General features: G+C 29.7%; 4 protein-coding genes across 5 annotated transcripts; 1 reads left to right on the top strand and 3 right to left on the bottom strand.

Moving 5' to 3' along the window:
• Positions 1-1860: 1860 nt before the first annotated feature.
• Cdk7 (Cyclin-dependent kinase 7) lies at positions 1861-4069 on the bottom strand. The gene is made up of 5 exons (XM_018503816.1): positions 3855-4069; positions 3544-3603; positions 3353-3461; positions 2742-3187; positions 1861-2449 (listed from the first exon to the last, which is right to left on the bottom strand). The coding sequence occupies exons 1-5, from the start codon at positions 3906-3908 to the stop codon at positions 2102-2104; spliced, it is 1017 nt and encodes a 338-aa protein (XP_018359318.1). The 5' UTR covers positions 3909-4069; the 3' UTR covers positions 1861-2101.
• A 250-nt stretch (positions 4070-4319) lies between these two features.
• Positions 4320-6028, top strand: Snap29 (Synaptosomal-associated protein 29kDa). Its single transcript, XM_018503815.1, has 2 exons — positions 4320-4673; positions 5359-6028. The coding sequence occupies exons 1-2, from the start codon at positions 4410-4412 to the stop codon at positions 5881-5883; spliced, it is 789 nt and encodes a 262-aa protein (XP_018359317.1). The 5' UTR covers positions 4320-4409; the 3' UTR covers positions 5884-6028.
• Positions 6029-8001: 1973 nt separating this feature from the next.
• On the bottom strand, positions 8002-15316 carry LOC108758677 (uncharacterized). 2 transcript variants are annotated; one of them, XM_018503742.1, is made up of 5 exons: positions 15231-15316; positions 12889-13066; positions 12120-12334; positions 11799-11933; positions 8002-8072 (listed from the first exon to the last, which is right to left on the bottom strand). In XM_018503742.1, the coding sequence occupies exons 1-5, from the start codon at positions 15276-15278 to the stop codon at positions 8049-8051; spliced, it is 600 nt and encodes a 199-aa protein (XP_018359244.1). In that variant the 5' UTR covers positions 15279-15316; the 3' UTR covers positions 8002-8048. The 2 variants fall into 2 exon arrangements, 1 of the variants encoding a protein (XP_018359244.1); XR_001939958.1 differs by lacking the exons at positions 11799-11933; positions 12120-12334; positions 12889-13066; positions 15231-15316 and adding exons at positions 8635-8775; positions 9041-9132.
• Positions 15317-18207: 2891 nt separating this feature from the next.
• LOC108758676 (alpha-tocopherol transfer protein-like) lies at positions 18208-21616 on the bottom strand. The gene is made up of 4 exons (XM_018503740.1): positions 21563-21616; positions 20916-21221; positions 20386-20749; positions 18208-18587 (listed from the first exon to the last, which is right to left on the bottom strand). Exons 2-4 carry the CDS (start codon positions 21197-21199, stop codon positions 18330-18332), a joined length of 906 nt encoding a protein of 301 aa, XP_018359242.1. The 5' UTR covers positions 21200-21221; positions 21563-21616; the 3' UTR covers positions 18208-18329.
• Positions 21617-23421: the final 1805 nt, after the last annotated feature.

Raw genomic sequence — 23421 nt, forward strand, 5'->3', positions numbered from 1 at the left:
ATACACTATTATTATTTCTATCACATTAAAAAGTAATTTTACAAAAGAAAGAGAGATGTATGAACAAGTATGGACATATTTTATATATGATTATACATATTTATGAGTATTTATGTACGTTCATACATATTTATACATATTTATACATTAGTTTTTACCGGGACATAGGTGCACATAACAAATTTTCACTTTTTTTATTTTAACGCAAATTATCACATTTTTGTTTTTATCAATGCATCTCTTCCCTAAAAATTTTAATATTTAGTAATATTACAAACCTTGTAAAGTACTAAGGTACAATGCATACATCCACATTTAGGAATAATTACTGTGTTGATCATATGGAGAAATAATAGGAAACATAAATATTTCTTATATTTAAATTCAAAGGAAAGGGACCACAGTACAATAAGTTAACATGAATTTATTATGTACAACACACTTCATAGTGTTTTTTAAGATTACGTTTCTAATTAAATTATTTCTAATTTATCTGTTACTTTCAAGATGTTTGTGATATTGGTCTAAAACAAAGGCATACTTATAATCACTACAATATAGCTGACAATGCAAAGGAGAACATGTAAATAAAATGTGCTTTGTCACAGATTTTCAATCTTATAAATTGATGTATATTTGTACGTGTAAATTAATAATGGCTCTAATTTTCAAATGCATGTAACATCAAAGAAATTATTTATTTTACAAAGAATTTCTTATTCTATGTTCAATTTAATAATTTAAAGAACAAGGCATGCATAGGCGTAAATTATTGCTTCAAAATTAAAGCACCTATTATCCTATATTACGCTTCTATTTATAAGATATGTAATGTAAAATTTTAGTAATTTCTTCAAATTTTCACACGGCCTTTTGGCTTCTGCACACTGAATGCGGAAACGCTTGCCGCGCGGCAAAACATGATGCGGTAATCAATAAGCTTACAGCTCCTAATGTGTTCATTGGTTACCGCGTCTCATTTTGCCGCGCGGCAAAACGTTTCCACGTCCAGTGTGCAGGAGCTTTAAAGAATCAACTTTTTCGTTTCATACAATGGAAGTAGAATGACAAAAGACAGATTTCTTCCGTTTTTTAAATCAAAATGCGGTCAATTCGTTTTAACGTGTGCATTAATATAATAAATTAATAAAACAAATAATTCGAAGAGCTACGAGCCAGAGATACAAACAAAGAAAGTATATTTTAAAACATTATAAATATGAAATTCCAACAGACAAACAAATGTTTCGACACCAATGTCCAACAGACAAACAAACGTTTCGATTCGATAATAAATTAAGAATAATTTTATATTCTCTCTAAATTGTATTTTTGTTGCACAACAGTATATTGACCTACAATTCATGTATGTGATAAATATGCATTAAAGAGAGAAGCAGTACAATCAAGTATGAGCATTATCTACAAAACATGCAAGCTTCTGTGACCAATTTCATTTTTTCTGTTCCTCTATAAAATCCAACACCAGACACTCACGATAAGACCACAGATTAGCAAAACGAATTGTGTGTATCATGAATATTATACTACTGTTCGTACTTATTGTGAAGATCAGTCTAGTATAAAAGAAAACTTCACAAAATATTTGTTTGTAATTAACCAATCTTTTTTTGTACTCCTTCGAACTGGATGTTTCACGATTTATGAAATCGTTCGAATATCCTGTTTTTTAACTAATTTTTAAATTAATAAAGATATTGCAGCGCAACATATTTTTTAATATATGTATTATTATTGCCACCTGTTTAAATGCTTTTCCTATTCCTCAATTATGTTCATCATTAATTACTGGAAATATCGTGATTTATTTTTCAAGAAAAGATTTTTTTATATTATTACATAAATTATTATTAGAATTTCATGCCGTAAAAATTATTAGATATTAAAATATAAGCATACAATGCTTTTATATGTTCAAGTAATACTTTTATAAAATTTGCTACAATTTGCTACAACACGCTACACAATATCTCGACATACAATATCACAATTAGAGATCTCTCTAATTTTCTGAAATTGGCACTGTTGTATTTAATGAACAATTTCTTATTTTGTCTATTTGTTTTAGCATCAATCACAATTAAAATTGTAATTTTTTAGCTAAAGAGGCTCCTTCTATCGATTCTAACAGTTTTCTTTTCAAACTGGGTCTCTCTTCACGTTGACGTTTAATGATCATAGGTAGAGGCAATTTAGGTCCAGCTGTAGGTGCAGGTTTATTACTAAAGTATGGCATTTGCAGTGCTTGGTCACATGTACATCTTTCTAATGGATTCACATTCAAAAAACTAGCAATTAAGTCAAGAAGATCATCGCCAGCAGCAGTAAATATATGCTTCAAAGGCATGCCAGGAAAGGGCTTGAATTGAATAAAATCTGGTAATTCAGTCATCCCCTGCCATGTTTCTTTCGTTGGAGTGCCTAATGTCTGAATAACAGAAATACATCAAGATTAAAGAAATAAAATACTTTTCGGTTATATATTTTAGACCAGGCCTATCCAATTTGAGCTTTAGATTCAAAATACAAAACCATCAATTCAGAAAAATTCAATGTAAGATTTCACGGACTATAAATTGTTGACAAGCGTCGATCAGACACATATCAATACTTTAGTCTCTGAAATCTTACCCATATTGATTTTTTGCTTCAATGGTTTTGTGTTTTGGCTCTAAAATTCAAATTAGATAGGCCAGTAGTTTAGATCAATGTATTAATACCTGAAATATTTTAGTGAGTTGATCTAAATCAGATTCACCAGGCAAAAATGGCACTCGCAACAGAAGCTCAGCTAATATACAGCCTACTGCCCACATATCAATTCCAGTCCCATAAAGTCTAGCACCGTAAAGTAATTCAGGCGCTCTGTACCATCTCGTGACTACTTGATGAGTATTTATCCGGTTAGGTGACCCGAAAAATTTCGCCAGGCCAAAATCTCCAATTTTCAGAACACCTTCTGAATTTACCAGTAAATTATTTGGCTTTAGATCTCTGTGGAGTATCCAATTGAAATGAAGATAGTCAAGGCCTTGTAAGGTTTGAATCATATATGTCTTTATGTTGGCTGCGGTTAAAACTATATTGCTATCTTTTATTATCACTTCCAGATCAGTGTCCATGAAATCAAATACTAACGATACATTTGATTTATAACCAAAAACATCTAGAAGTTTAATATATATATATATATGTATGTATAATTATTAAATATGTACATATATAATCATATCAAAATTAATGTTTATGCAAACTATATTATAGTCTGCAGGTTTGCATATTATTTGCTTTTACAAGTTATTAAAATTTTCTACATATAAGAATTAAATACCTAACAAGCCAATGATATTGTCATGCTTTAACTCTTGCAGCAATTTAATTTCTCGTAAAGCAGTCCGATTTATGCCATCTCTAGCTTCAGCACGACTTCCAACTTTAATCTATATTCACAAATATAAAAAGTTTGTAATACAAATTGTATAAGTCGTAGAAATGTATATTTTTCATAATGAGGAAACTAACCTTTTTTACAGCCACAATTTTATTCGTCTCTATGTCTTTTGCCTTGTAAACCGTGGCGAACTAAAGTAGACAACACAATTTCTCTACATTTATGTTTATTACATTTTTATAATTAATAATTGAATTATATTGCAGTTATAAACAAAGCTATGTATGTAAATATTATATGCCTTAAATATTTAAAAAATGGGTATCATGTAATTATACGCTATTACAAATAAAATTTATGTAATGCATAAAAGCGTTATAAAAATAAATAAATATACGATACAGTATAAACTAATTATAAAAAAGGTAAAAAACGTTCTAACCTGTCCTTCACCCAGAAAATCGATTTTCTCATATCTCCGTACTTTTTCCGTCATCGTCAGCAAAAGTTTACTCCAGTTTATTCCAAAAGTTTATACAAGTTGTTTTTTCTTAAATATCTTATTTTCAAATGATACGTCTTGTATAATACACCACTATTCTTATTGGACAATACGTGTTTATATGACAACCAAAAAAAAGCACGCAAAAAACACAAATGAACATATGCTGGATTCACACTGCATCCGATTTGCGTCGTACGACACTCTTCAACCAATCAGAAAACAGGATTTCGATGGATTTTGCATGGAAAAGAAGAATTTCGATTGGTTGATTCTCTTATGCACTATGCGTTATGCGTTATGCAAAAGCTTGTGTCTGGGCCTTTAAAATGTCGATGACGACCTAACCCAACCGACTGAACCGATGCAATGTCGCATCTCTGTTATCTAGGCCTCTACGTCTAACTAAATGGGAACAGTTCGATCCAAGTGCAGTCAATAAGTATCAAGAGTTTCTCGCACAGATCTTGCACATTGCGAAAAATTGTCGGGTAAATGGCGGGTCATAATTATCTGAGCGATCCAAAAAATCCGTTTTTCTCATTAGAGGATGACGTGGACGATGAGACGTTTCTAAGGAACGCTCCAGTCAGAAGTGTACCCGCGGGGCGTTATCAGAATTTTGATAATGATTTTACGCAAACACGCCAACAATTGCTGCAACGTAAGAAGGAAATCGAGGAAAACACGGTACAGTCTTCAGAAAGATCTGTTTCGCTTCTAAGAGACTCGGAGCAAATTGGTGTAGCTACAGCCGAGGTAATTGTAATGATGCACCATCAGTTTACTATCGTTACTAGTATGCTGATAGTATGACAACTGACAGAAAATTTATATCTGCTTAACATATTCAATAAATAAATTAATTTTGATTTTTCTATGACACTTAGGCCCGATTTCACAATATATGGTTACCTAAAGATTAAAGATAACCAAGAAATTCATGAAGCTTTTTCTCTTGGGATACACTGGATGCAGCCTCGCACTGCACCAGTTGCATGTAAGCGCTACACTCAGCTACACTATACTAGAATGGTGCACACCATGATGTACACTATATTATTATTGCGCTAAAACCCTATTCCCGCTTGACTTTTATTTTCAAATTTTAAATGTTACACTGGCTCTACACCGTCCTTTTGAGACGGTGTAGCAAAATCCCACTTTGTGCACAAAATCTGCACTACACCGTAGCCACGGAAAACAGATTCATTAATGAACTTTATAGTGTTTTCTCTTGGCTCCATTATCGCCCCACTAGTGCAACACTCAGACAGTGTATCATGTTTCCATGGCTGGTGGTAAGCGAATGAGTTCATTAATGAATAAATTTCATTAATGAATCTGTTGGTAATCTTTAATCTTTAGGTAACCATATGTTGTGAAAACGGGTCTTATTGTATTATAAATATATATAAACTATTATTTAAATTTATCTTTCCAGGAATTAATCAGACAAAAGGAACAGCTGCAGAGGACAGAAAAAAGATTAGATGATATTAACAGTACATTAAGATTTAGCCAAAAACACATACAGGGCATAAAAAGTGTATTTGGTAGTCTGAAAAATTATCTCAGTGGCAAATCTTTAGATGCTCCGATACCATCCACAAAGTTGTCAGAATCTTCCAGTTCTGGATCTATGACATCTCCTGCATTGTCTAACACATTAGAACAAGTACAAAGCAACATAAACAATTCATATTCATCAACAATGTTAAGAGGAAGTTATGATGACCATAATCTGGAAGATGTTAAACCTGCTGGCGATAGAATAACTAAAGTTCTCGAACAGAATCTAAGTGAGATGAGTGGATCATTGGCAAGACTGAAACATCTAGCAATCGGTTTATCTGAAGAGATAGATTCACAGAATGATCTGATCGATAATATAACTGATAAAACAGAGAAAGCTGATATAATGTTGCAGCAACAAAATAAAGATATGTTACATTTATTGAAGAAATAAGTTTGACATCCGTCATATATCAAAAACTTTTTGCTTATAATAATATATACTAACTGTACTTCTATGAAGTATAGATATATAGTACATGTTAAGCAACAGAACAAATTTTTCACATTAATTTGTATTGTTGAATCAGTGTATGTCAACCGTGCAATTGTATTGTTTATATAATTGCATTTTATAGACGTGTTTTATAGAGTTTTTCACAAAGCAAGATTATGCAATCTTTACATAATAATTACAATGAAACCTATAGAACATGTTTGTTATTAGAGATCATGATCTTTCATAAGGAAAAGCTTTTTCTTTTGCAATTGTCTGTACTATAAAACTGAACGTGATATCTTTACGTGCGAATATTAAATAAAGATGTTTTCATTATTTCTTAAGATCTTTTGTAATCTTTTAAAATGAGAACTGTGATAAATGTACACACATATATGTATTTCTGTATATAATAATTCTCCTAAATAGATCTTGATTTATTAAAAGTATATAAACTTATAATTTACTGAAGAAATAAAAAGATTGCAAAATTGTATACGTGAACATATTTATATAATGATGAGAAAATTATAATTTATATTATTTTTATTAGTTTTATGTAAAGTATTTATTGTTGTATAAATAAATTGAATAACATTATAAAGAACAATAAGATTCGATAATAATAAAACAAATAATTCGAAGGGCTACGAGCCAGAGATACAAAACAAAGAAAGTATATTTTAAAACATTATAAATATAAAATCCCAACAGACAAACAAACGTTTCGACACCAATCGGGTCATTCTCAATGTTAACAAAAAAGTTTAAATATTATAATATTACAAACTGCAAATTATATAAGATTTCCATAACTTAATACGTGTGTAAAGTGATGTGAATGCGCAATATTTGCTGAAATGCTTGCAAAGATCTAGTCATTTTTGTTGTCCTTCAATATAATCCAAAACTCAATTAATAATGGCATTTTGCTTGTGTTCTTGTAAACGTTGTCCTTTCTTATAAAAATATTCAGTCAAAAGTTAAAAATCTCATAGTAGTCATGAAAAGCCTTGGAAGCATTACAACAGTGCAGAAGTTAACAAGATCTATAAAACCCGTATAAAGTAACCGTAACAATTGAAGATAACACTATTATGCAACTGTAAGGATAAACAAAATTTTTTAAAAGTAAAATTACTTTCATAAGTAAAGAGTTTAAATCTCATTAAAAGAAGAAATTAGCAATCACTTATAGACTTCCATCTTAGATTGGAGCAAATTGCAATGAAAAAAAGATATGCTTAGACTATGGCTGTGTTCAGCAGAACACAATAGTTTTGCAACCGTTTTATGATTCTCTGCTGAGATTGGACCATTCCTCTTAATCTAAAAGCGACCACCGAGGCGGTCTAATGGCTTAGGACGCTCTTCGATATCGAGAATTTAGAAATCAGATCGAAATCGAGCCCGAAACCAAGATAGTCTCGTTTCGTCGAGACGAGACCGAAACATTAGATATTACAAATCAAAAGTTAAGTTAAAATATATGGAGTCATATAAACGTTTCTAAAACAATGATATTTATTTCGCAAGACGATTATAATTCATAAACAGTTGTAAAGACGTTTCAAAATCTTGTAATGAGTATTACAAGACGACTAACATAAATAAAGGTTCTAAAGACGATACAAAATCTTAAAATGAATATCATATAATGATTAATTTGTACGAAGTCGTATGGACGTTATAAAAAATTCAAATAGTTGTATAATTGACATTAACTATTTTTGTCGTATAATTTTCCGATATGTGAGCTGTACAAACGTTTTATGGAGTTATAAGAACTTTTTCACAACTTTGTGTTCCTTGGGGTAATACTCAATCTCGTAAAAATTGTTTAATATACATATGTTCCTCTTACATCGTTTATAAATATACGCGTTTATATTTTTAGAAACCTACAAAATACAGAGACTTATTTTTATATTTATATTTATATTTAGAAACAAAGTGTGGATTTCCTTAATTTTGTTTATTCATATACATATATATGTAAAGATTTTTCTAATTTTATCATACTAAGAATCTGTTAGTAAAGAATAATAGTTATGGAGGTAATATATTTTTCAGTTTCTTCCAGGCTGTCTACAATTTTTTAGATCCATCCGTATTGTGGTCTAATATTGTTTAGTGTTATTTGCCTAAAACAAATAATATTTTAATTATTAAAAATAAAAATTGATATATGTGTGTTTGATTTATTTAATATATGTACAGACTGCTGCCAATACCTACAGATCAGTAAGTCGGGTTGCCTATTTGCCTGGGCAGGGGCACGCTTTATTAGTATAATGCGGAATAAGATTAGATCGTAAGTTCGGCAGGGAATGAAACAAAAGAAATTGAATTTTACATTCTGGTATAGTATAAAATTCAATAATATGATATGAAATATGTATTTAATAATACAAATAATATCTGACTTAATCTAACATAAATGAAATTTAATAAAAGTCAGATATTATATATATATTTGTATTATTAAATATATACATATTTTATATCATATTATATTGAATTTTACACTATATCAGAATGTAAAATTGAATTTCTCTTGTCTCATTTCTCGCCGAAATTGCGATCTAATCTTATTCCGCATTATCAGTAACGCGTGCCCCTGGCCATAGGCTAATAGACAACCCGACTTATTGATCTGTAGGTATCTGCAGCACTTTGTACATATGTATGATAGTTAATATATACATCTCGTCGGTGATTATACTTATTTATACATTTTGTATAAATTATCATCTATCCGGAACCAGTGACATTGGCAGACTGATTTCCACAAGCTATTTTCTTCATCCCAAAAACAGATTTTTTTATGTTCATGCCCATTGTCGCCTAGAAAAGTGTATATGCGTAAGTAGCAAGAGTTTTGTTTGTTTGTTCGCGTGCGTGTACGCGCGCTTGCATGTGTGTAATATTTATATTTAATAATATATTTTTTCATTTTTAAGTAAACACGCAGATCATGTACGTATCTAACAAGGAATTAATATTGCTTGACATTTTATTATGATACTGAATAATAAAAGTTATTTTTATATCAAAAGAATGTAAAGTTGTATTTTGCTTATCTATATGCCTTTAAAATCATAATTCTTACCATGATGCCTATGAGAAAGAAATAGAATAATTTGCCGAATAACTTCATCTTTCACTGGAATATTTGTTCGGACTAATATCGTACACGCAGAACATTCCTTTTATATGATCACAGTACGATTATGATGTATTTTTCATTGACAACATATCTTTCATCAAAAATGTTTTTTGTTTGCTCAATAGCGTTTCCGGCACTTCCGCAAACAATAACTAGTTTCAAAGTTGACCGTATCAGTCATTCGCACATATATGTATGTACAATCATGTAAATGAATCATTATATGCGAAAAACAAATAACAAAAGAAAAACAACGTATAACAATCATTATTTTTTTTTGTTGTTTGTTGGGCTTCATAAAATAACAGAACATACTGCACAATAGAGTATTACACAACAAATTTATACTGTAAAAGTTATATACAGGATATTCGGAAAGTGTCGGAACACCTGCATATCATGGAAAGTATAAGTATCACAGAAAAGTGTTTCAGACAAAAGTTGTAGGGTTCAAAAAGATCTATTTACTGATCCGTTCGACCTTGGATAGCGTCGCCAAGGTCAGGTCACATCAATTTTTTAAAATGGAACACCCCATTTTTCATTGCATATTCTTATAGCACATCTCGAGAGCTTTCCAAAACACACTATAATAAAATATTTTTTCATTAAATACTTTTTGAATTATGAGGCTTGAAAGTCACAGTATGTACCGACATTAACATTACCCAAAGTATCCGACCGATGGCTAAAATCTCTTGAACGTTGTTCAGAATCACGATCTGGATAACATTTGTCAAGATCAAAACTGTTGGAGGTTGTACTTCTTATTTTCATTTTTACGTAGAAATCAATTTTTAGTGAAAATTGGAGGAACAATCTCCAACGAATGTGGATTAGTTGATAGGGTGGCTTTGCTTTCGAATCCTAAATTCCACTTTGATAATTTGTGTTTCGTAATTAAAGTATTGTTAGAGAATGATTTACTTTGAGCTTTATGTTTAAGAATATTAACAACCGTTTGAAGAACATTATTATGACTAGTAATAGGAAGAGCGTTATTAATGATAATAGCGTTGATGTAGTGTGGCCTTCGTGGTTCACTGTCCTTTTCGTTCGTGGTATTACTGAAAAGTTTAGTAGATTGAATAGCGAGCATATGAGGGTATCGTTTTATAGTATTAATAAATTGCGAGAATTTATTAGGATGCATAAGGATCCCTTACCGCATGATAAGAAGTTGAAGGATGTTTATAAGATTTCGTGTAAGAGTTGCGAGGCGAGTTATATGGAATAAACGTGTAGACAACTGAAATCAAGAATCACAGAACATAAGAACTACATCCGATGGAATACGTCTACCCGCAATGTTATAACGAAACATCGGTTGTAAGAAGGACATTATTTTTACTGAGACAACGTTGCAATATTGGATGAGGAACCTCATTACAGGAAGAGATTGATTTCAGAGATGATATTCATCAGGAGAGAAACGCATGGACTCAACCTGCAGACGGATATGGAGGGGCTTCCGAAGGCCTACGTCTCGATTATAGATAAACTATAAAAGCTCGAGTTGTTGTCACATCTTGTCAGTCGTTCGTACACAGTAATGAGTCCTTCTGGCGAGATTTCTGATCACTTCACAGCTTTCATTTTCTTGAAATTGACAAACGTTTTAATGTTGGATTTTTCCATTTATCTCGAAAAATACTAGCTAATAACTAAAAAGTGACTCACCGTGTCTGATATACCAACTAGCCAATAATCAGGAATCGGTTTTTAAATTATTCATGGTAATGTTTGCGATATGGTGCTTTGTAATTGTGGTGAGCGTCCTTATTTTCGGGATAATTAATTATATTCTTAAAGTTTTTTGATAAATTAGTTTCCATATTCTCTAATTCGACATTTTCAATATTTCCCTTCTTTTTTATTTTCCTTTTTTTCCTTTCTTTTTTTTTTATGTTTAATTCTGACATTTAAATTCTCGATATAGGGGAGTTCACCATGATAGGGTAACTTTTAGTTTATATATGTTAGTTTGTGTTTGCTCTGAGGGAAGGCTCAAAAGTGAACATGTAAGCGTGTTTAGTGAATAAAGAAGTTTCATGCGCGCTTCATAGGTGTATTATTTACGCGACGTCTTCTGCGCCTGACTCCTAGCGCCCTTATTCTTTCCAATTCTATGATTTATAAGGAGTCTTGGTTAGTTTGATTTGTTATACGGATTAATAATGTTGTATTTTCGAAAACATAGAAAATATAAACATTAAAAAATAATGTATGTAAACTTTATTATGAATTAAAAAATGAAAATTTTTTATTTATTATTTGCATTAAATTTCATGATTACCATTAAATTTCTCTCTATTGTTATGAATTTTCGTAAGCTCTGTTTTGTGCAGATTCTAATTAACTTTATTTAGCTTCTCCATTACATACAATTATTATAGATATTAATTTAATTAATTTATATTTGACAGCTTGTCTTATATTATATTACTCCTGTGATTAAACATATCTTATTAATTGGATTGATTACATCATAATTAACAATTATTTTACTTGTAATCGAGCAGACACTTTTTCTATATCATTTAAATAATTGGATAAAAAAAAGTCATGACGAGAAAGAGATAAAAGAATTTAATAAGCATTAACGCACGTCTCGGGCGAAATGTAATTTCTTTTTAAGCAATACGCAGTAATTTGTTAAGACGTACATAAAACATTATTAATATGTCGAATGATCATTTACATCATTGGCAACGGAAGTTGCCTCATAAGACCGCCGTTCAACTTCCCTTTGTGCGGCTATTGCTGCATGTTGTTCCGCGATTCTGTGGTACAATTCATTGTGTCTGTCCTTCGCTTTTGCTACGCTCGCTGAATCCTGCAAAACAATATTAAGCAAAGCAATGAAAAAACAAATTATTCACGAATAATCTAACGGAACAAAAGATTTAATTTATTTAAATTTCTGTTAATATTGAAAATTTTTGATTTTGAAATTAGCTTAACTTTAAAATTGAATCATCAATTTTACTGTTCTATATCAACAAATATATAAGACAATTACTCGCGGCAAATTGGGTGAGATGTTATGAGCGTTTGCTTCTGCAATCTTGTGATAAAGACGAAAATGTTTTTCCTTGGCCAATCTTACGGCTTCTGAATCGGCAGGTTGAATAAAAGCATCCTCAAAATTGATTAAGGCAGGATGAAATCCATTTTTATCGGCCGTATACTCAACCGTTCGTACTTTGTGCTTTGGATCGATGTACGAATATCTTCCTAAAATATGTATAAATATGTAGATCGTTAAGATGTCATAACTGTAGAATAGCATTATTTTTTTTAATTACTGCATCATTAAATATTACACATTATTGTTACACATTATTTAACGTTAAAATTAGAATTAATTATTTAGATATGATCATGTAGTTTATTTTTTATAATTGAAAAGAAGGAAAAATTAAAACTCGAGAATGATTCAATAAGTCTTATTTTATACTCATTATAATTTGTGTAAAGTACATTTAAATTGGACACATTTTATTTTATCAAATATACTTGTAAAGCCAATATGAACCGGCACACAATGTGCGTGTGTAAAATTGTTTGATTAATTTCTATTTTATACTATAATCTTTAACTCAATACAGACGAGTTCGCAATCGATGAAATATAATGAGTACATTGGTATGCAAGTAGAGTGTATTAGTAAATAAAATCCCAAGATAAATATAATTAATGTTAAATAGTAAAGTTTAGAGTGATATATAATATATTCATATCCTTTACGTTCCAAAGACGAATAACAGTTGTAATTTTTATTACATTACCGTAAATAATTCCATGTTCGTCACCAGTTTCCTGATGAACACGATCGATATGTCCTGGATATCGTCCTGCTTCATATTGGAAACTATATGGCTTTGGAGGTGGTAGTGGTGTCGTTGTCGAATACTCCGAAACATACGAAACATCCGCCAAGCAAATGTTAATGAAAGCGATTGTTAACTACAATTTAATATACAACAACAATAACAATTTGTTAAATGGTTTAATTCGATCTTAATAGTTTATGTTCTTGAAATGCAGCTAATTTAAGACTAATCTATAAGAGATTTTATTTTCGAAATAAGAAAATCAGTGTTTAAATTTTTATTTATTTTGAATTCTACATTTTTTTTTATTCTAGAACACACACCTTCCGAAAAATTCTGAAAACACACATCATAGATTTGGAAGACACTTTGAAATTTTTGATAGGTTGTAACTTTAGTTCAAATTAATATTTTTAGACAATATAATATATTATAGGACCATATGTGATGACACAAATTATAGAAATCAAAACCTTAAATGGTCAAGCTGGATCTTAATGTTTGTATGATTCTTATGTTAATTACGTATGTATAGTCCTTAGAAACGCGCGCTAAAATGATTTTTTGGTCTTGAAACGCTAAGTCTATTAAATTGTCGCAGTAATATTACGAGTTAAATTAACTAGCAATTTAACAAATTTTTGATGCTTATTCGCATCTTCGAAACGATCTTAATAATGTTGAATGGCATATTAAAATCTGTAAATAATTAATTCTTATTGCGAAAAATATTACCTCGGCCGGGAGTACCTAGACCGTTTAAGGCTTTGATTTCTATAGTTTGTGTTATCACATATATGGTCCTATAATATATTATATTGTTTATTTACGTCGCCTAAAGAGACGTTGTTCCTTCATGCCGATTATTGCGAAGAATATTACAAAGGCCTCGGTAGTCTAAAGGCTTAGGACGGAATGCAAGAAATCTCTCTCCGGGTTTCGACTCTCGGCCGAGGTAATATTTTTCGCAATAAGAACTAATTATTTAAAGATTTTAATATGTCATTCAACATTATTAAGATCGTTTCAAAGATGCGAATAAGCATCAAAAATATGTTAAATTGCTAGTCAATTTAACTCGTGATATTATTGCGGTACTTATACATATATAGAGTTCGGATCAAAGTCAGGCTCGTCTATTTTACTTTAAATTTTATAAAATAACATTCTTCCATTTCTTTTTTTCGTTTAGGCAGCAAGAAATATCAATTGTGTTTGGAAGACCTATGTTTGTGTTCTAGGATTAATTTCTTCGATTATTAAACAGAGCAAATGAGGGCTTGGAAATTTTAATGGTTTATTCAAATTCTTATTATAAGAAATTTACAGAAAATCACGAACTTCAAACTCTTTATTATGTTACAAAGAATGCAGCAACTTCTGCGCGTCAATAAAATTCCGAATAAATGAATTGCGTAAATAACTGGTTTGTTTCATCACAACCTACTACGTGTTTTCTGAAGAACTTTTTAATTAAGGTAGTACAGTCGCGACAATATCATCCAAAAGTTTAGTCCCGTCGCGGCGCTCGTTGGCGATACTTCACTTCCGCCATAGAGAGAAAACTTTCGATTGTGCCTATCCAAGGCCGCACACACACGCAGAAAGAAAATGAATACAGATAAATGCAGACAAATGCTAGTGCTGGAGATGTCCGCTGGCCGTCCCCTCTACTCCCCACCACTCCCTTCAGTCGCCATATGCCAAAGAAAGTCGAAACATTGCGTTCTTTTCGTGACACTATTTTCCTAACTAAATGGTCACAAAAATTGTGATTTTTTTTACAATATCGGTTTTAAGTTTCTCTATCATATAATCGTTTTTTTGTTAACATTTTATTACTAATTTAGGCCCTACAAAAATAAATGCGACATTTTTATGAATTTTGTAGAGACGACACGTATAAAATGTGCAGTTTTTAATTGCTTATATCTCAGTATTGAAATGGTCAATCTCATTATAATTGCACAAGCGTGTCAACGTCGTCTAGTAAAATATATCATTTTAAATTCAAGTCATTCTGTGAATACTTTCAATTCGCGACTGTATTACCTTAAAGTTATTCGTTCTATCATATTTTCTTCTAAGGGATTTTATATTTCCTTTCTTTATCCTGAATGATTTCTTATTTATAAACCTATTAGAAAATTATACTCAACTATGTAAAATACAAACTTATGTAAACTTTGTTTACATAACATGTATGAATCTATTACAAAATTATTTATACATCTAATTTGATACAGATATTCGTCTGAAAAATATTATTAATTATTTGTAAATTTATGTATACTTACGATTATGTGTTTCATTATGAAACCGAAAAGTTGATCGGATTGTTTCATCGATATATTCACACGCGCGTACTGCCGTTTACTGCGAGGATAGCTTGGTGGTGAAAGTATTATAAGAAACTGTCGAAAAGGAGGTATTGTAAAAGTTTCTTCACAACAAAACAGTTTCTACATAATTCATATTTATACATATACATAAATAAATAAACAAGATAATTATTTTAAATAACAAAATTCTGTACACAAGTATGCAAATCATACATATTTTATATGTACATGATGGTCCACTTAAATCGGTCATCTTGAATATATTTCACTTATTTTTAATGATATAAAAAAGTTTCAAATGTGTGAAAGTGGAACAGGTTCGAAGGGAGCATATTTTGTTCACGTTGCTTTTTTTTCTGGATGGAGGCGTCAAAAAGATATGAAGGTCATCTCCATTTTTTTTAATGGAGTTATGTGATTCTTTTTAGATATATGATTCCTCTAAATATTCTGCATATAAGAGTATTAAGGCAGAAATATTAAAAAACCAGTTTACGAGACCTTTTACACTTTATTCTGACACATTTTTACATGGAATTTTACATAAAATATCTCATTTTAATTTTTTGTTGACTTTTGCTCCTTGGATAATCAATACGATTACTGCATAAATATAATTATACTTACATATAATAATATATGACTAATATATAATATAAAGCAAATAAGAAATCTGATTACTATGTAAGTAAATGTAAAGTAAGACTAATATAATTTTGATTTTGACTCGTGTATATATATATATATATATATTGCAATCGTAATTTGTAATATATTTATTTGCTACACGTTTCAACTAATCTAATTAATTATACAGTTGTTACTATATACTAAATTATATTTAATGTTATTAAAATTGACTAAATATTATATAATACAGTGTCATATAACATAGAAAGAACTATTTTGCTAGATATCTATAATCCCTAAAAGAATCTTTTTAAAAAAATGACAAATATGCGCCAAATGTATAAGAAAGATATTGAATACAGTCTTCTTAATAAAAAACGAGTATGAAATAAATGTAATTAGCCAAATATTTCATCATGCAAGACACATAAGATAGATTAAAAGTAACTAAAATTGTCAATGTATTAATATAAAATTGTTAATGGATTATAGTGAAGAAAAAACTTGGCGTGCCCGGGTCGTAATAAGACGCAATATTATAGGACCAATATACTTTCATAGTACAGAAATTATTTGCAATACGAATTAATAAAAAAGTTATTACATACAATGTTCTACAGATATACGCATGGATGAAAATAATTATTCAACAAAGAAGAGATGTTAATAATTGCTTACTAATCTTATAAATTCGTTATTTCTAGTGTTTCTATATCTACATATTATCAATATTGTTACATATTTTCTTGCATAATTTATATCACGTCTATTATTTGTGAGTATATTTTCATGTCCTACAAATTATGTCACAATATATTTAAATTTATAATGTAAATATTGTCAAAAATAATATATTCATAAAAGTATAACAATTAATGTTATCTGAGCATGCCAGTTTTCTCTATACTATCATCTGTTAACAATTTTATATTAATACATTGACAATTTTGATTACATTCAATCTACATATCTTATGTGTCTTGCGCGCGCGTAATGAAATACTTGGCTAATTATATTTATTTCATTTCCGTTTTTTATTAAGAAGAATGTATTTAATATCTTTTTTATGCACTTGGCGTATATTTTTTCTTTTTTTAAAAATATTTTTTTAGGGATTTCACTGCTTTTTGTAAATTTGTGAAAATGTAATAATGTAGAATGTATATCTTCTAAAAATAAATACAGATTATTTTTAAAATTGTTATTTTAATATTAAGTCATATTGTATTAATTTAACTCATTTATTGATAATTTAACTTTAGATTTGTTCTAAGAAAAATATATATGCTCTCTTAGCATTTCGAGGCCACTTAAATACATATTTCAACTTTTAAATCATTTACAGATGTCCATTTTGTATCTTTAGCTCGCAATAAATTTGCATTGTCCTTCATTTATATTTTTATTATGATGAAGAATTGCACCGTTAACTTTATAAAAAATATTATCACTAATACAAATTTTTTACGAATGTACGGATTTAATATTAAGATTTGTAATCTTGCTCTCGCCTTTTCTCTCTCATTCTCTCCTTACTCTCATTTTTTCTCCTTTACGCTCTTGTTTTTCCACAATTTTTCTCTTTTGCTCTCTCTCTCTCTCTCTCTCTCTCTCTCTCTCTCTCTCTCTCTCGAAGAAGAAGAAGAAGAAGAAGAAGAAGAAGAAGAAGAAGAAGAAGAAGAAGAAGAAGAAGAAGAAGAAGAAGAAGAAGAAGAAGAAGAAGAAGAAGAAATATATAATAATGATTTGCTGAATAGTAGCGTTATATCAATAAGTGATTTTAATATAGACATGCTTCATTTCGCTGAAATCGAAAAACTTTTATTATTTCCGTAAAACATCAATCCGCCATATTGGTTCCGTCATATTGGTCCATTTTGAATTTTCAAATTTTGAGACCGGATTCGAATTCGGCGACCCCCAAAATCTTTGGATACAACATTGCAACGGAAACGAAGTTCCGTTGACAACGCTAACAGCCTGAACGAAAAGAGGTTTCAGGACAGATAACACGCCAATTTTAAGAGAGGATTTGGTGTCGCGACGCTACCGCGTCGCTTGATTTTAGCTAGATATACAGATTTGAAAATAATTTCGTTAGACTTAAAATTATTACGAAGATTACAATATAATAATTATGAAGGATGTTCAAGCATAATGAGCAATGTTGCAAATAATTTTGACATTCTAACAATTATTTTGATTGAGTTATATTTACATAATTACTTTGATAATTTAATAAAATTATTTAATTTAATAAAATTATTATCAGATCTGTATCTAGCTAAATTTTTATGTGCTTAACAAAACTGTCCTTTTTATGTAATAATAAACGTTAAATAATGTTTTCATTTTTGAAAACTGTGTTATTGTGTTCTAAACATAAGATCAATAATACCATTGGTGTTGCAAAATATGATTCCATCAATCAATTTCAAGCTTCTTAAAACTTCCTTCAACGCCAAATAAATCCGTTGCTGTCTTTGCCTTGCCCGGTCGTAGCGATTCATTAACACGATGATTAGCTTCATCTTCTTGAAACCAGGCAACATGATCTATCAATTTTTTCACTTGTTTATCGTGTAAGTCTTGTACAGGTCCAGCTTGACCGCCTGCTTCGTTTGGAAGAACTTCGAGAGGTACAAATTTCTCCAAAGTATCATTCGTAGTATGCATATGAAACTAGAATTATAGAATTATAGAAATTCATTAATTTTTGCACTTTTTGCTCTGAATTACGTTCTGCTTTTTGTAATTTTTTTTAAGAAAACGAATAATTAAAATATATATTATATTATACACATATGTACATCAGGGTGGACCAAAAAAAAATTTTTTTAATCGATTAGCAGTATCCTCAAAAATTAGCTAAGAACCTCAATATGATTTGGGTAAAATTTTATCGAAATTGATTAATATCTTCAGGTATATTTTATTGGAAATATTGCAACAATATTGCAAAATATTGTAATTTTAATATTTTGTAGAAAATATTGCAATATATGAGTACAATATTACAATTCAGTAAATAAGTACGCAGCTCCGCCACTAGAGAGGGATACGTTTCTCGTAAGAAGAAAACATCTAAAGATCCTATAAAAATGAGTACGCAAATCGAATTAGTGAGTCTCCTGGAGATTCCTAATATTTCTTTAGATGTTCGGATTCCTACCCGAGTATTCTCTGGCTGTCATGTCATCCTTGTTTAACGTTCGGTAAATAACGAGGATGATATCTGGGTGGTACTCACGTGGGAATCGAAACATAGCCTTGGATATACTTTCTAGGCCCCCAATATTTTTTTATCATAACATTATCGTATGTATTTTAAAATCTGATGCTAAACAATAATATGTTAAACAATATTAAGAATCTTTATTTTTTTTAGATCGCATATATGAGAACACAATCAATACTAGAAAGTGCCTATAACGGTCGAAGCTGGATCTTCATTGTTTAAATAATTCAATCTTAAATTATTATATATATTATATCATATATGTACTTGCATATATACCATATTGTGGTCTTTCGAACTGCGCATCGAATTGTTTTTCCGGACTATAAACGCAATTAAACCACTCTAGTAATCGCGAATTAAATTTACAAGCAATTCTAATAATTTGATGCTACAATCAGGCATCATATTATAAAGATGTTAATATGTTGAAAAATCCTGAAAGAAAGACGTTGTTTCCTTACATGTAACGATTATTGCGGAGTATATTACTCGGTGGTCTAAAGGCTTAGGACGCTCGTACGGAATACAGAGAGATCCGGATTCGATTTCCGGCCAAGGTAATATTTTTCGCAATAAATTTATTAACAGTTTTTCAACATATTAACATCTTTATAATATGATGCTTATTTGTAGTATCAAATTATTAAAATTGTTTGTCAATTTAATTCGCGATTAGAGTAGTTCAATTGCGTTTATAGTCCGGAAAAACAATTCGACGCGCAGTTTGAAAGACTACAATATGGTATATATGCAAATACATATATGATATATATTCAATCTTGAATTACCATATATATCATATATGTATTTGCATATTTAAGGAATGAAGATCCAGCTTGAACCGTTATAGGCATTTTAATTTTTAATAATATGTTAGCAATTAATAGAACTAAAATAATTATTGAGATATTGCATAATGTATTATAGCAATATTTTATTTTTACGGACATTATTTTTATAGATATATTGTTACAATATTGCAGCAATGTTTTATGAAATATTACAATCTTCCAAAATAATATTGTTATAATATTTCGTGTTGTATGGGTTTAGTTTAAAAAAAGAAATAAGAAAATTTAAATGTAAAACGTAATATTAATAATATACTTAAAGTTGTATAAAGAAATCCAGTATTTCTAAAACAATTAAATAGGAAATTGATTTTTCATTTTTTTAATAATCAAAGGGTTGGACAATTGATCTACATAATTGATATGTGTATAATGATTTCAATCTTACCATGTCCAGCAGCTGCTTTTTCATGAAAGGTCTCATCATATTCAAAATGAGATCTATTACCGGAGAAGCATTCATGAAATGAAAGCTCTTCAATCTAACAGGTAACCCGTCTTGTAGATAGTAAAGGAATTTCTTTAAGGCCATGGGACTCAAACGGCCGACGTGGCCGATAGAAACGTTTTTCATGTCGATCAATAATACATGACCATCAGAAGTGCCTTCCATATAGAGCCATAAATCAATCACCATATTCAGAAATTTCATAGTATCGTTGTAAACGAAATGCGATGGTTCGTCATCTAGGAGTCTTCCATAAATGATTTTATAGCCTTCTTTAGTAGTTCCTTCCAAAATTATGTTCGTTCTGTCGATAATAAGATTTTATATATATATATATATTTTGTACGCGAAATTTCTTTACGAAAAAAATATCCCTGCATCCTGTTTGTCGCATATAACATAATTTGTCAATTACACCGTAAACGTAATAAGTAATTAAAAAAAAAGAAAAAAATCGTAAATATACTTACACCGTTTCAGTTGCTTTTTTGAATTCTTTGTTGTTAATAGGATCTCGATTGCAGAAAAACTCAGGTACGTGAGTTCTAACTGTGAAAAAGGTGTCGATAGTAGTTTTCGTTGGTTCAAGTCGATAATAATTACTATGCAAGAACAACGCTAATTCGCTGTTTGATATTTTGGGCAGATGAGGCTGCTTTTCGCACCATTCCCTCAACATTTGTATATCTGACTCTTTTAATTCGGGATTCTTCTTTAGTTCTTCCTCAAACGATGCTAGCTTTATTGAAGCCATTGTTTACTTTAAATTTAAACTCCTATGGAAGTGAAAAGATCTTAATTAACATTAATAATCTTAACAAAATCTATCAACTACATTAATTAAATAATATCAAAGCTAAAGGTATCTCGAACATAAAAAAAATTATTTGAATGCTTATGAACACTATATTAATAAGCTTATTTTACGTGAAATACAATTGTAAAATAATAATTATACTAAAATGTGATAATTAATACGTTATATTAATTATATTATAAACGTTCAAATATGTGTTATTATATTATAGCACAAACTACATATTATTTGCTATTAGTATAATTTATTAGTTTATTAATATGATAACGAATGAAGTACATTTCAATAAATTCCATTTACCTTGAATGTGGCTACCTATATGGAAAGATTCCGCTTGGTAACAACCGATATCTTGAAAAATACTGATTGAAATTTGCTTTAACATAATAGACTTTTTAAGCTGCACCGATGGTGAAATGGCAACAGCGAATATTGCGTGACAGCTATGTATATTTTTAACGGATGTAATGTATCATTTTCATGATGAATAGGACATGTACACTGAAATTCTATTTCATAGACACTCTACATAGTTTTCCCTATCATCAAAAATAACACATGTAATTCTTTTAGCTACAAAATGTCTGGTATATGGATTTATTACGAGTATTTTTCTTAAATGTAATAAAAATTAAAACACATATTTAAATGAATGTAATAAAACTGAAAATACATGTTTAAATAAATAAGAAAAATAAAAGTGCTATTCTATAAAATAAAAATAAAATAAATAGGACAAAATATAATAAAAATAAAATATGAAAGCAATCTCGTTATGATCTAAGTAATTTGCTATAACAATACAGCAATACCAATAATAACATTTATTTTCTGTATATGTATATAGTCAATCGTGTTGATTGTAAATATTTATAGAAATTATCTACATCTGCTCGTCAACATTTAAAAATAAATTACAATAATATAAAAATGTTTGGAATACTGGCTTTATACATGTGAATATATAATTTTACAAATCTAACAAAAATATATGTAATAGTTATTTAATAACTTTGTTATTAGATACATGACTTTTCGCATTTTTAAAAGCATTTATGTTACAAAAGAGATATCACATTTCAATTTAACAGAATGACTACAAGAAATACACGAATGTCATGTAAAAACATATGGCGTAGCGAAAGACTACATTATGCAATAACATAGTATTAAAACGAACATGAAAGAATATATTGTCAGTTCATAAAATATTTAAAGATCAGTTTACTGATAGTCGCAGCTACTACCTCAGCAAATAGATCCTAGCTATAGATAGCAGTTTACACTTGAAATATATAAATTATATCTGACAATAGATAACGATTAAGTAGTATTTATTATGTTACTTAATATTTTAATAATATATTTATAAAAATTATATCTAATTTTAAGTTTAATAACAATGATGAATAAAGATACATGGGCGCGCGTGGGATCTAATTCATTACGTGTCAGTGCGTATACGTATAATATGCGGTGTGTTTGTGTGCGTGTGAGCAGGACAAGAAAGGAGGAATGCGATACAGACGCTGGGTCCGAGGGACAAGTGCGTCGCTAGACGATGAAGTATACATGCGACGAAGGGCTTTCATTTCTATATATAAAAAAATTATAAATAATTTGATTATTATGTTGGAATAAATACTGCTTAAATTTTTAAATGTATGTACAGAAACATGGAGAAAATATAGACGATTGTACAATTTACTGACGAAGAGAAGCTGTCCCGACAACCTGGATTATTAATAACAAATGTTATTGGCCACCGTTTCAAATGGAAAAAATTCAGCAATCAAAAAACATGTCAGGCCTAACACATGTTGGCCTTCATACGATATTACAACTTTTAGAAACAGCAGTTGTGGTTAATGTAAAATTTATATTTAAATGTACATTGCTTTTCTATTCAATAATAATTAATCAATAACATATTATTTATTATTTTCCGTTATAATATTATAATATAAATATTTATTCACATATTTTTAGATAACTATCGAACAGTCAAGGAGAAAGCAAAAAAAGTAGAATTTACGTCTGAATTGGCTTCTGATACTGATAATAATAAAGTTACAAAAAGAAAAATTATCCAAAAGAAGTTCTCTTCATCATCTCTTGCAGAGGATACATTATTATTACGTACGCCTTCAGTTATGCAA

Source organism: Trachymyrmex cornetzi, unplaced genomic scaffold, assembly GCF_001594075.2.
Source record: "Trachymyrmex cornetzi isolate Tcor2-1 unplaced genomic scaffold, Tcor1.1 scaffold16, whole genome shotgun sequence".
NCBI lineage: Eukaryota > Metazoa > Arthropoda > Insecta > Hymenoptera > Formicidae > Trachymyrmex > Trachymyrmex cornetzi.